Genomic DNA, 15,021 nt, shown 5'->3' with positions numbered 1-15,021 from the left:
TGAAGTATGCCAGGGTGGCCCTAAACCAATTTTAGCTTGGTTAGGCCAAAACGATAATTCTCTATAACAATTTATTTGGCAGCAGTTTGAACATATACACTACATACTACACTTACATATTTGATCCATGAGAGCCTCATGGAATGGGTTAAAAATAGTGTGTGAATCATAACTTAAACCTTGAGTGGGACAGAGGCTTGTCTTTGGTCTCCCCAGACTGAACATACTACTCAGTACCGTATCTGTGACACAATGACAAAACACAATTATTTGTTTACTGTTTGTAAGCACTTCAATTCAAATCTTCTCTGTAGTTTGAATGTGTTATTCTGCTTTCCTTCCATTGTTTAATCATATTCATCTTGGGATACGTCTCTATCCTCATTTCCCAAATTCAAAAAGAAAGCATTCTTAACCCTCTCCATGAGGGCAAATAAAAATAAAATTGCAGTACTTACTTTCTGTCCTTCTGTCATAGTTGTCTCTTTAGTCAAAGAAAAAAAAACTTGGAGGGGGGAAGGGAAGCCATAGGATTTGAACTTGTTTGTTCCTGTATTTCACCAGTTTGGAAAGAAGAGTAGGGCAGGTAAGTGATTAATTTAGAGTTCTGAAACTTCTGAGGTCTTGCTTCTGCTCTGTCACTGGAGAGACAAGCGGCTAGAGGAATATAAAGACATGCTTGAATTCTCTATCAGGGCTTGTCTGAAGCCTTCAGAAAGAAATATGTTGAATTCTGTGTTAACAGCTTGTAAGCAAAGGTTTCGGTTCTTACAGTTCTGTAATGGAGATAAAATTATTCTGAGTAAACACATCTGCCTTCTAGGAACAGATCTACTTATTCTTAGATCTGTTTTTCTTTTATGATTTACAGTACCTTTTTGGCAGCAACTGCAGAGCTGTGTCATTATATGATAGATGGACAAGAATTTACTCATTCACTCACAAGGGATTAAAGAGTAACCTGCAGTAATGTTTGTTATATGATTATTGAAATGCCCTGTGGCTGTTAAGACAGCTAGGTCTTCCAAAACAAACACTAAATACTAGAGTTCATTTGGAAGTAATAGTGCGCTAGCACCCAAAGGGTAACGCTTTTGTGAGGAGTCTTTCATAAAACGTGATTGTATAATCCTCTCTAAAATTAAGGGGAATTGTAACAAGCATGCTCATCTGATAAATTTGGTCTTGGCATTCTACTACTAGCAGCAAAGCTTTGATCCTCAAGTTCAACATCATTTCTCTGAATAAGATACACAGACATGTGCCAAGTCATATGCTGAGAGCAGATAATGATTATTTTGACGTGGATGGTACAATTAGATGGCATTAGCCGAGGAACCCCGATACGGTGCCTATATAATATGCTGTTAGAAGCTACTGCCTGGCTCTGCGACTCACCACTTTTTTCTTTCAACGCAGTCCAAATTTGTTTTTGCTTAATTAAGTTTCCTCATTTATGAGGAATCCCAACCAAAACCTCAACATGTTGTAATCTTTCTTCCTGCTCTGAAACATGTGTACGTAAGCTAGTAAAGTTTTTACACTTGCATATTTTTAGTGTGAGCGTTTGGAAGGATGATGGTAGAGAGGGAGAGACTGAATGCTTTTAAAGAAGATTTCTTCCAAATGTTCATGTTAGCAATTTTTAGGTTTCAGCGAAGAACAGTAAGTTTCTTTAAAGACCTCATCCAATAAGGACTTTTTGTATGTGGGTATACAGTTATAAAAATAGTGATTGGGACAGTGTGAGGCAAGAGGAGCAGAGAAGGCAAAGAACAGAAGAGTGGGCCAATTCAGTGCTGCCTTTGTGCTTTCCACAAAACCTGTTCCACATAAGCAGTAACTAAAAACATTGCAGTATAAAACACTTGGAATGGGTTTATATGTCAGTTTTCCCAGACAAGTCTTGCCTGTATTTCCTAATAAAAGGCTACAGTCGGTCATATTTGCTTCGACCTGAGTTTGATGTGCATATGGCACTTGGAGGTAACTGGACTTGTTTAATAGGCATGGATTGTTTCACAATTAAAGAAAAAAATTAACAGCTCCTGCTGTGTGTGAGTTCAGTACCACGGCCATTCTTGTTACAGCTTTCCTCTAAAGAGAGCCGAGCTGGAAGGCAGAAGCAGGAGGAGCAGCCAAATTGTTGTTCCCCATCAGGTGTCCAATCTGCAGTAGCAGACAATGCCTAATGCTGAGAAGAAGAGAAGGGTGAGACTTCCCCTTCCCCTGTCCACCTCAAACATGTGCACACTTGGCCAACCAGGCAGTTTCTCTCTGAGAATGTGAGAGGCAGGAGGAATTCCTTCCTAATATCCAGGTGATCAGCTTATGCCCTAAAGCATAAATCAGTAGTGCTGCTCTTTGTTTTTTACTCAGCACAGCTTAAATTGTCATAGGGTAGCAATAGGGTGTTGTTTGTAAATTTAAGCTGATGGAGGTATTTCTTTCTTGTATATGCAAAAGTGTTTGAGTCTTACCACAAGGCGTCATTGCAAGCAGCCTAATCCCTTCAGTAATTGCTATCTCTGTAGTGATATTAGCTTGCATAATGCTAGGTAAATCTGTTGGAGAGCTGATAGTGGAAAAGGGGGAAGGGACAGTGTCGTCCACAAGTATGTGGGCTGATACTGCCTACAAGGCTGTTACTCTTAGCAGAGTTTAGTAGTGGTGGTGTTAGATAGCAGAATTGCTTCATTTTGCTAAATTTATATCAGCAGTCCTCTTTGTTAAAACGGCTTTGAGGTTAGCTAGCCTAAAAGTTGACACATTTTTCCTTCCATCCTAGCAGAAATCCTCTTTTTAAAAATCCTCCTTTTAAAAAGGCACAGAGATGCTTTTTGAATTCTCTAGAGATTACATAATATTATTAAAAATATTTTTTAAGAAACTGGAACAGACAAATCTCCCTCCAATTGGGAGAGAGAAATTTCAAGATAGAAATTAAAGATGTTGATACTTAGATTATTTTTCAATGTCACTTCTATATGGAAATGTCATCTCTGAAATTTGTTACTTTGGATATCTGTTCTTAGTTGTTTTGACTCTGGGTTCTCTTGCTCGTTATTGCCATACAAGCAAAGAGGGGGGAACCACTAGACTATAAAGCCACAAAGGAGGCTAAGAATTCAACTGGAGATGGGAATTTATAGTTGCATAGTTTTCTAGTATTCCATAGCTGCTGTAGTTTGAGTTAAAGGTTAAATTCATGTGGTGTTTAAACAGTTGGATTTTTCAAATATGCACTACAATATTCTGTCTTGCAACAAATATTATATGCTGTAGTTGAAGCGTTACAGTGTGAAAGAGAAAACACAAATTTGTGTTCTAAATGCACTTCTGAATCAAGACTCCTAGTACTGCTTATTTAAAAAAATGGTGTGGATCTTTGTCAGTATTTTAGAAAATAAAAAATCTGCAAAGCCACAGTTTCTCTGGATAAATGTTCTTTTCCCTCAGCTGGTTTCCTCAACTACCTAACAATTGAGCATTATGAAATTAAGAAGTCTAGCCTGGTAGGTTCTCTGCCATGTGTGCCCACCCCCCCAGTGAAGCCCACTAAAAATATTAATGGGAATCTGTTGTGTAAATAAGACTTAGCTCACCAAAGAATTTTCTTAGGTAGCAGTGGTTTGACTACAGGCTCGCTCTGTAAGAAAACCCTGCAAAAGACCTGTTTGTGCTGGGTCTGGGAAACTGCTCTGGCAAGCTGTGCACAGTCCATCAGCTTAAGATGTTCCCCAATTGGCTTGTCTCTTGCATGAGGAAGGGCTGGCCTTTGAAGGAAAGCTGGGAACTTTGGAGTTTGTCTTCTCATCATCTCCATCAAATTAAAAGGGGTAAGGTGTTTCTCTAGTACATCGAGACAAAGCTTTCTACCTATTTGTTTGCAAGGCATATAATAGCATCCTTGCTGTCGGCCCTCCATAATGGCCAACAGCTGCCAAGGACCTGAATGGAGGTGGTGTTCTCTGTAAGGCAAGGAGCAGGACAGAGCTGAGGAACACAGATGTGAAGGGGTGAGAACTTTACTGATGTTACCCACAGGTAAGGAATTGGGAGCTCCAGCATATCTTGACTCCTATTTCTAGCTCTTCCTGGGCATGGAGGAGAACTTGAAAAGCTCTGATGTTGAGTTGTGCATGAGAAGAGGGAAGTGTGTTAAGTTCATAGGGATGTTGAGATTTGTGGGTTTTCTCTTAAAAAAAAAAAAAGCTTCATGTGTGATAGTAAAAGAATAATTGTCAATCCATTGCAACTTAAAGCATCACTGAAATCGTGGGCAAGCTTTGGCAGAGAACAAGGCTCTCTTTTTAGAGAGCTGAAGAGGCAGGGATGCTGAGTGAGTGACCTGTAGGGACTCATGACAGTGGCTTGGGCAAAACAGACTTGAAGTGGAACTGGGTTCTGACCCACTCTAATATCTGCGTCCACAGCAGGCACTATTAATGTGCTTTCTTGAACTGTTGAATATTTAGATCCGCCCACTGTCCCCTGTGCCAAGACCACCCTGCTGCTACTCGTGTCATGTAGATTTGGCATAGAAGCTGCATTTAAACAGCTAATGAGTTGCATGCTGAAGCACAGGCTGGTCTACCCTATTGAAAGCTCTAAAAGAGCTGACTTATCACTGGCTGCATAATCTACTAGCTATTGATACTATTGCATTTGCCCACAGACTGGCTACTTTACCTGCTTTACTGCCGAAGCAGATGCCGTGACTTTTTTTAAGACAAAAGAAACGGAGTTTTCTTACCCCAAACAATTTCTTCAGAAGAAAATTCTGGAATGTAGATTTACTGTTACACACTGATAACCCACTGTGATAATTGTACCTGTGCCATTTCAGTATTAATATTAGAACAACTTTAAGCCTAGCTTATCCCTGTTTAGGAAGAATTGGAGCAAAGAGTTTAAGGCGGATGTGAAATGTTCTTTCCAGTCTATCGATGACCAGAATCTCAGAGGCAGTATGTTGGCTCAGATGTCCCAGTTAACCTGCACCCAAGGGCTTTAAGGAAGCTAGGTGATGAGATGTTAATCTCCAAATGCCAGACAGATACCAGGCAAGTGGTGTGGTGCTGCCCATGTTTGGAGTGGATGACCGGGGTCCTGCAGCTGGCAGAGGCGCTGCTGTGAGGTGCTTGGGATGCTGCGGTTCCAGGGCTTCAGGCGGGTGGCTGTAACTAAGTTCTAGTTGTAAGATTTTGGTCTGAAACACAGGATTAAATTTTGTAGCGTGCTGGAGCCAGCGGATCCTTAAACTGGCTTTGCCAAGGGCGTGACTTGCTGCCTCCTTGTGCAGACCGTTGTTGTGCCACTGAGGATGTGCCCTTCAAAGTGGAACTTGGTTGTTGCTTCTAACACTTTGAATTTGCAAATGCTGGTTTCCACCACAAAGACGACTTAAATGGTCTTTGTTTACTCCCAGCTGACTATTAATACCAATGGATTTTTCTGACCTTGGTTAGTGGAACTATGCATCTTCCAAAAAACCTTTTAATGTAAGTGATTTAACTACCAACATTGTCACATCGGCTCTCTCTAAAATATGCAGCTGTTTTTACTGGCTTCAAGACACAGTAGCAAGACTGGAAAAGGTAAAAATCATGACGTGTAGGGGCACGGTAATACGTTTGGTTTTAAAACCTCTTAGTTTGTCAGACTCAAATCTGGTTAGCTCGTGTTCATCTCAAGTTCACAAGGTCAGATTGAATAAACCAGTTTCTAAAACTAGTTTTCTGCCGCTTATAAAGATCCCCTCATCTCTTAACTGAGATGGAAGGCATGAGCGGTGAAGGGGGGTGGAGGTAAAGGAGAATGCAGGAGGTACAGGGCTTCCTCTTACAGCGGCTGCCAGCTACCAGGGCGGTGTAATTGTAGGGTGAAACAGCCCTGAGCTGCGGCTCCACACCGGGAGGACTGCTGGTTAGGCAGGGCTCGGTCTTCCCCCTCGTGTGCTGGGCCACAAGAGCTACCTGTGTATTTGTTCACTAATCATGCTGTTGTTCGTTCACTGGTACGCATACATAATTCTTAAAAACCTCTCTGAAAGCTAATTATCCCAAATGCAGCGGGGAAATGAGCAAGTTATTTGATACGCTAATCTTCAGTATTTATATTTAGTATTCAAATTTCAGGCGTTATTAGTGGAGAAGCTAAGGTACCTAAAATGCTACTCCGACCGTGGTGTGACACAAGCTAATTTTTGCATTTGTTGCAGGTCCATTCTCCAAAGTTGCCATTAAAATGGGAACTAAGAACCAGGTTTTTGTGCAATGTGAACAATATTACCTCTTTCCACTTAAACTCCGCAACAATTGTCTGCATCAGGCTCTGATCCAGTTCTCCTGAGTGATGTATTTATGCTGTGAAAGCCTGTGTGTATTTTATATGTATGTATATATATTGCTGCTTGAATGATGTGGGGCAACAGTTTTTTTCTAGATCTTCTGGAAAAAAAAATAGTGGAAGAGAAGGACTGAAATTCACTGGAAAACGAGTTTATGCTAAATTCATAATGCTCAAAGCCTCGCATAGTACCTAACAAAGCCACTGGTGTTTGAGTTATTGTCAAGGGAATTAAATAATAAAACACCTTTACTAATGGAAAATTTCAGACTGGCTACTTTTTCCAAAAGGTAAAACCAAGAGGCTACTGTTTTGTCTGTAGGGTTTTTTGTTTAAGATTACAGGGTAGCTTTCAGAGCATCAGACTTCATTTGTGCTTTAAAACATAGCCTCGTGTGTTGCTGCCTTGTGCTAATTCCTAACACTGGAGGCTTAAAGAAAATCTTGTCAGGGCTCTGAAATGTCGTGACGGCGTGTTTTTGTGCAATGCAGCCATATTCCACATGTTTTGCCGACAATTGTGTGCATACATGCTCTTAGGGGCTCTAAAATGAGAGAAATCAAGTGTTCGCAAGCAGGGGGATGAACGGCACCGGCAGGATCGCTGCGAGGCCGTTTATTTAAATGCAGGTTAAGGATAAGCCTCCTCAACTGCTGTTTTTGCTGCATTTTCTTCTGTCCCGGTGCCTACTACATTCCACTGCTTTTGTCTGGCCTTGGTATTTGGGAAATTTTGGTGAGGGCTGGAAGGTGGGGGCGGGGGGGCGCGCTGGAAGCTGGTCAGCAGCGAGGAGAGGAGCGCTGGTGTGGGAATTGTGGAGTGGGGTCAGGGTTTAACTTTAGTGGCCATTCATCAGATGATGATTGATTGCTGTGCAGTCCCAGGGGACGTTTAACAACATCTCCGCCCATCCCCCTGCCCCCTTTGAAAGCAGATGGACCAAAAAATGGGGAGAGCGACACCCAGGAATTCCTGCTGTTGTAAAATGTTTTTACGGTGCACTGTACAGCCTTTCCTGAAGCAATCACATTTATGGCCTTGCTGTTGTATTTCTTGGGCTGCTGTGGCTGTAAAAGATGAATAGCCCTGTAATATGGTTCACTGATTCTGTTTAAATTGAAGTAGGCTCCCTTTATTGTTTTGTGTCTAAAATTGTGTGCCACCAATTCAGGAAATATTTCCTGTTTGGGAAATAATCAACCCATAGCTGATTTACTTTAAAATAAATCACTTTTAACTATCTCTGAAACTATTCTGTTTTTGCTTCTGACTTTTACCTCTTCATTTAATTTTGATGAAACTCTAAAATACTATTTAATGTAACAAAACAGCTCTTTTAAAATATACTAAACTTGCTTATGCATCTTACTGGAAAGCTTTACTGAAATGAGTGTTGATAAGGTAAGTTTTCTCCTAAAAACAATTGTGGTAATTATATAGGAGAAGAAAAAAAAAAAACAACTAGCACAATTCAGAAATTCTTTGAAAGCAATCCGTTTCTGCTTTCTCCTCGCTTATTTCCTTCCTATCAGAACACTCGTGTTAGAGGAAAAAAAGTATGGTTGAAGGCTTCACTCTCAAAATGTTTTCATACATTCAGGAAAATGCTGAAATTAACAGGGTGATGGTTGCTTAGTTTAGATCTTTCTCCTTAGCTTGCTTAGTATTGTCCCTGCCTCTTCAGGTGGAGGGGGGGATTTTTCGTCTTTGCTCTAAGTGCTGTTTTCCAGGCTGTGTGTCATAAGCAGATCCTGTTTTGGAGCACTTGGCTGTAGTACTCTTCCCTTCCACTACCCCCACCCAACCACAGTTCAAGACTCTTCTCGCTGTTTTAAAGGTGGTGATCTGGGCATAGAAGGAGCTGTATGTTGCTGTATTAACAGCGCAAGTGAAATTCAGGGTGGCCTTGCTGCTGAGATGGGCAGAAGGGGAGGCTTTGCCAGCTTCTAGGTACACTGCAAATGCACTGAGGCTGAATTGAGAGCGGAGTCCTGTATTGTCCTAATACCAATATCAAGAAAATACAAAATCAGTATACTGGTTTTTGGATAGGTTGCTTGTTTGTGTTTTTGCTTTTCTCCCCCTTCTACTTTGAAGCATGCATAGAAGCTTTACCTAACAGTACCCAACCTTTGTTCCGTGACCTAGGGACTGGGATGCGAAAAGACTCGAGTGTAACAATAAATGAGCGGCTGTGGATGTGAGCATAGACAAACTGGATGCTGTGCTCCAAGCTCTGTTGGTCTGACTGGCATAGATCCCCCTTCTCCCTGCACAACTGAGTACTTCCCAATTTAACTCTGGATTGCTGAGAGTCCTTCTGCTTGGTAGAGCCGATGTGCATCCTATTGGGTGCTCCTGTTGTTGTTTTCTCATTTGGGGTTGGTGCCTCCAGAGGGGAGCTTCTGGGCAGTTCCTAGTTCATCTAGGAGTTGAGGGACTCTTCCAGTCTTTTGGTGACCAGCTTCATTCCCCACTGAGTGCCCTAGGGATATTAGGCAATTGTTTTTTCTCACATGTGTATTTAAGAACTGTTTTAAACAACAGTATACTGATGGAGATCAGTCCATCTGTCTGCTTCTTCCCCTTCTCTCTACCGATTCTTGTTAACTCCTTTGCTCCCAGACTTAAATCTAAGTAATTTCACCATTTTCTATTTACAAATTTTCTACTTACAAAGAAACAAACAGGAGGCTTTGTCAGTGACTTTGTAGTGTTTACCGAAAATACTGTAACCCACATCCTACATAGTCTGGACACTTCTGAAATGAAATTATGGCTCTTGTCACTCCTCGTTCTAAATTGAAGAGGGATGTTCTCCACCACATGATGGTGGGTGGCAAGAGGCAACTGTAAACATTAAATTGAGTTTCTCTTTGGCTTGAACAGCAGGATGATTCTTTGCAGTGGACGTGGTCACCTTACAGGAATGCCTGGCTGGCGGGACAGGTCTGTGGTGTTTACCCTAGCTTTTGCTTCTGGTGTTGCCTACTTTGGAGGGCTCACAACAGATTTAAATTGCTTTTGGACTTCTGTTCATATGGTCACCATTTTCCTTTCAGCTGCTCTGCTTGATTGAGGCCCCAAATCCCTCTTGTATGTTTTTAAAGTATATCGGATTCATATGACTTAACTTGATACCCTGTCTTGGTTTTCATTCTCTCTCAACTTCTCAGTTGCTTAAGTGGAGTCATTCAGCAACATGTAATAAACATTCCCTGTAATTTCAACAGCAAAATTACAGAACGGCATGAGCAAGTGAACATTGTATACAGATTTAGACAACCACAGTGTAAAGACAAGGAACCCTGTAGTTGAGGAAGATGTATATAGAAAAATGCATTCCAGAACCGAGGCGGCTTTTACATCCTTAAAGACAGAGGATCTGAGACGCTGCTTAAGGGTTTAGTATTTGAACAGAAGCAAAATGAAGTCTGTTCCAATTTCCCTACAGCAAAACTTAACTTTCAAGAAAAGGATTTTAGTAAAATCTGACACGTGCACAAATGCACACATACCCCTTTGAGAAATTAATCCATATACCACTTCAGCTGTTGCACTTACAGGAGCTTAAAATGGCAGTTCATGCAACACAGGAAATCTGAGGGAATCACCTGTCCCCCTTCCCCCTTTCTTTTGTGGGAGAAGGGAAATGGGGATGTCATGCGCTGTATCACAGGCTGTTAGCTGGAGTCAGAGGGGTTGGATGACAGCTGTGAGGAGACAGGCATATCGAATACTTGCCCAGGCTTTGTTCTACTCTTGCTGCCTTTTGTGAGGTAGACCTTAAATAGCTGGTGATGGAAAAATTATTTGTACTGTACAGTGGCAAATAAGGTTTCATAGTGGTTTTCTGACTCTTCTGTGGTAGCCTAGATTTTTCTAACACTATTCAAAGTCTTACTCCTAGCAACATACACTTTCTTAGAGACTTTCTTGTGTTGAAGTTTTGTATTTCCTTACTTGTGTCTTCGGAAACAAACCAGCTGATGTTTTCTTCTAAGAAAACAGTTCCATGGAAGATGCTATTTTTGTGTGCTGCTTCCCTCTACTGGATGGAATGGAAACTGTTATGGCTGGTGAATGGATCCACCTATTAGGCTGGGCTGATGTCCTGTGTAAGACTTTCATTGTGAATTCAAAATACTTTTTAAGTGCTTTGTGAGTAGAATGGGATTTAGTTATTACCCTGAGTTCCCCGTAACACAAAAATGCTCTGGGCACGCTACTGTCTTGTCTTGTTCTCCTCCAACTCAAGCATCTCCAAGTATCACTAGTGTAGAAATACTGTGGCAGGAGGGAGTTCTGCCTAATACTGTCGCTGCCCTGAGTATGTAGAAGTGGTTTACATGTTTTCAGAAAACAGAGGATGGTTCTTGGCATGCGTAATGTTTTTCCACTGGGAGGGGGAAAGGTGGGGATGCTCTATTTATTCTCCATCGCAGCGATTATTGTGACCACTTCAGAGAATGTAGTGTTGTGTATGCAGGAAAAGTCTTCATCTGAAACTTGCCATAGATGACATCTCCAATCTGTAAGTGTTGGCAGATGGCTTCCGTTCTTAAGAGGAGCTGATGTGGACATTCTTCCTAGTATTGTATTGCAAAGAAAACAATGACACTTCCATCTAACTGTTAAAGTACAATTTGGAGCTTACTAGGAGGGATTGCTCTTCCTCTGTGGAGAAACTATTGTGAAGTCTTTGCCCATTGCTACTGCCTTCAACCACCTTTTTTAAATTGTCTGTTTTTTTTTCCTGTCCCTTTTTTTGCCTTCAAGTCTTCATCAGACAGTGATACAGGTTTTTCTCTTCTAGGTACTGCATTTCTACTGTGATACTTGCTCTGTCCCCATATGTCGGGAATGTACCATGGGACGACATGTGGGTCACAGCTTTATCTACCTCCAAGATGCTCTTCAGGACTCCAGGACTCTTACCATCCAGCTCCTGGCAGATGCTCAGCAAGGACGACAAGCTATTCAGGTAAGATACTCCCAACTGAAGTGCTTGATTTTTCTCTTCTATTCCCCCACAGCTTGTTTGTTACAGGGCAAGGTGTCAGGCAAAAAGCTCTCTGCTTCTTCTGTCAGTCTTCTCACCCCTTCTGTTCTCCCAGAACTGACAGAAGTTGCTGTGTAGGTGAAAAAAGTGCTGTTAAGAATTTTGCATTCTTGCAGCGTAATCCTGTCATGCAAATCATAACATATATGAAGATCTGTCCAAACACACTTGAGCATGAAGCATTTTGAACCAAGTTCTGATCTTACGTAGCAGTGCTGAGCGTGTTTTTGTTTTTACAGTTGAGGCTTATTTTCAGATGTCTGTCTTGTCTGTATGGCATCTGTACTGTAACTACCTGTAAGTCTGATGTGTGTTCATGTTGCCACCAAATGTAAAGTACTAATCAGCTGTTTGGATTAGTGTGGAACTTCTAATCTGCCTGGGGAAGGGGTTGGTTATCTCTATACAAGGACTGCTCTGACTACACAGGTGCATACTGCATCCTACCTCGGCTATTTTACAATGCAAATATAAATACTGAGTGAGAACCAGAAGGATCATAGCACAGTGCTTCAGTCTACAGAAGGAATTTACACAGGGAATTAACCTGCTGAGGATATGTGGATAACTAACTTGTGCTGTGTAGTATCTAGTAATTGTAATGTTATCAGTAGTTTTCTTTGCAAGAAGAGGCTTTGGACAGGGTAGGCTTAGTGTGATGCTACTCTCTGCTCTACTACCATCTAGTTCTGTCAGCCTTAAATGCTTTAATTTTGAGCTGGATACTCAACACTTCTATGTGAGATTTAACCATCAAGACCTTTTCTTTGAGTAAACGCTACCAGAAGGAAGTAAGCATTCTCAACTGGATGTGCTTTCCTTGCAAATACATGGTACAGGAAAAAGCTTTCCATTCATCACTGCTTATTTCCAGTAGACGAGTATTTGGGTGGGTCTTTTTAAATTTTTTTACTAAATCTGTTAAATCTCATCCTCTGAAGGGAGTGGTCACTGCTAATAGCAGTGTTCCTGAGCTCTTTTGTGGTGCTACAGAGTTCCTGCGTACTCTGGGCAGGTGTAGGACTTGTGTGTCTAGAGGGCTGGCTGTTCTGAAGTTGGGATCCCTTTCTGTGATGTGAGACGATAATTTCCTGCCTCGCTGATAAGTAAGAATAAACCCGAAGTTTTATCCTGTCATATAGCTATAACCTTTTCTAGGGAAGCTTGTTCAGTGGATCAGGAGCAGCTAAACTTTCTGTAATTTGTACCTGTGGGATGAAATAAGTATTGTGATGGTATAGATTTTAAACTGTTGATACCTCCCTTCAACTTTTGGTGTTAACAGCTTACATACACCAGAACAGCAAATGCAAAAGTTTTGGAACTGAATGGCTAATTTAAAACTGCATGTCAACACAGAATCCTGCAAACCTTACCTTCCAAGACTTGTTTTAAACTGAATTGTAAGGCTCTTAAGCAGAATCCATACTGAAACATTTAGCATGTCCCCAGAATGAGCAAGAAGGAAGGGATTATACTAGTTTAAAGAACCTCAGTAGTGTAGTGTTTTAAATTTCTCCAGGCTGTCCTGGACAAGGGCTTGTCTGTTAGTAATTAAATTACTGCTTTTGACCTCCCGGGCTCTTAATCATTTAACTGGTCTGGATAAATCATCTAAGTAGTGACTGTCTCTTGGAGTACACACTAGCAGAATAACACTGAGTATCACTCTGCTAGTATTGCAGGCATGATGTTGTGCCTCCGCGCTTCCTACTGGGTTTACTCTCCTCCTTTCTTCCCAGTTCTCTTCTGGCTTTTCTGTTGGAGGCTTCTGCTATTGTGATGAGCTGACTGCTTTATGATGGCACAGGTAAAGGGTGGGTGGCCATAACACTGCTCATGTAACTCAAGCAAATAGCTCAGCTGAATTACGCTTGTCTAGTTTTGCCATGGTCCAGATGCTGTCCATGCAGGTTAAGAGGCATCTTGGAAGTGCTAACTGTGCGATTTGTATGAAAAATTCTGTGAAATAAACGATGTTTTTCAGTAACTGACTTATTAATGCAGTGGTCCTTTTAATCTGGACCACTCTGCAGAGAAAAAAAGGGGTACTGAGTGAGCATATCTGTGACAAAGTTGAGGTAGTAATCTGAGTGAATGTGGGAAGACTACAACTCTGGTATTGCTACCTAAGTGACAGCAGCAGCCACTAGAACTGTGACACAGTTAAAGGCAGAGGTGTCTGACTCAAGGGCTGGTGCAGTGAGCCTGCTACACAAGGCAATTTTACAGAGCAGAGCTTTCCTTGTTCTTGGGACAGTAGGGCTGTGAAGCTATGTGTTTATCCCAGGGAGGAGACAGCATGTCAGCATGAATTTAGGACAAACCCTGAACTAACTAGACTCTAAATTAAAATAAATTGGCTTGAATGCTTTTCTTAAAGCTTGGAAGCAGTCTGTAGAACTAAGTGCCAATATAAGCTGCAATATGAGGAACAGACTGGTGTTCTAAGGCAGGTTGAAAAGTAATATGGTGCAGTAACACTTCTTAGTGGGATTGTTTCATAATGCTGTATTAGTAACTTTTCTAATAGGCTAGGAAAGTGATACCTCTTGGACATGCAGTGTTGAGGATGGATGAAGAGGGGTGGCTGGGAGGAAAGGCAAAAAGGTGGACTCTTAAGGGCCTTGCAGGAGAGGGGAAATCAAGCCAGGAGTCAACTGGCTGGAGAGTATCTGGTTAACCAAAGTTGAAGGCTTTTAGGAAGAAATGTTTATTTAAACTCTTCCTGTGGCTTTGGAGGAAAGATTGTTTTTCAGACTTGGGGGGGTGGGGTGGGGGGAATTGCTGTGAGTTAGGATACATTTCAGGACTGACTGACCAGATCAAGCTTCAGTGAATCAAGATGCTGAAAAGAACAAACCTGACTCCTCAAAGGATTCAAATTTCTCCAAAACAAGCAGTAAGCCTGGCAACATGAGGCTTGCTTTTTTTCCCCCCCCTTATTGATTCTGCAGCAAAGGAAAGCTGCTCGCCTGGTGCTGCCCTGGTCCTGGCTTGGAGCGTACATTTCTAAGCCCATCCGCAACACAAGAACTTGTGCATGTGTAACTGAGTGGTGAGCCGATCCAGCTGAGAGGATAACCTTTCGGTAGGATTACTCTTTTGGCTGAGTCAGCTCCCTAGGCTGGTTCACTACAGTGCTACAGGGACTGATGATGCCAGGAGTAGAGCAGAACCCCCCAGCCCTGTTGCTTGTAGGACCTCTTTCTGAGCAGGCATATCTCATCAGAAAGCTATCCGCCTTGCAGAGATAATTTTCTAGCATTTTCAGTGACTTGATTCATATAAGGGTCTGAAAGCTGAAGCTGACATCAGATTAATGGGGTGGGGGTGTCACACTGGACTGTTCCCTTTTGATACCCATCAGCTTGTCCTGCTGACTTGCTTTTACCTTATCAGAGTGCACACTTAGCTGTCTTCTTTCAGAATTTTTTCCAAGGAGTGGGCCACAAACTGAACGTAAATCTGTTATGATGATAGATAGATGGCTTCTTCAAAATGTCATGTTCTTAAAATACATCTATACATGTGTAATTGTATATACGTATGTATGTGTGTAATTTAATGCACTTGAGTAACAGTAAAGCATTGAGTGCTTGCTCCC

General features: G+C 41.7%; 1 protein-coding gene across 2 annotated transcripts in view; it reads left to right on the top strand.

Annotated features, from left to right (window-relative positions):
- Positions 1–15,021, top strand: part of TRIM71 (tripartite motif containing 71) — a 62,599-nt gene that overhangs the window by 31,345 nt on the left and 16,233 nt on the right. For both annotated transcript variants that reach the window (XM_066991955.1, XM_066991954.1), the window contains exon 3: positions 11,169–11,336. In XM_066991955.1, coding sequence (XP_066848056.1) covers positions 11,169–11,336 — 168 coding nt within the window. The remainder of the gene's footprint in view (positions 1–11,168; positions 11,337–15,021) is intronic.

Source organism: Anser cygnoides, chromosome 2 (assembly GCF_040182565.1).
Source record: "Anser cygnoides isolate HZ-2024a breed goose chromosome 2, Taihu_goose_T2T_genome, whole genome shotgun sequence".
Lineage (NCBI taxonomy): Eukaryota > Metazoa > Chordata > Aves > Anseriformes > Anatidae > Anser > Anser cygnoides.
Note: the sequence above shows the minus strand (reverse complement) of the source record. Positions and strands in the feature narration are given on the sequence as shown.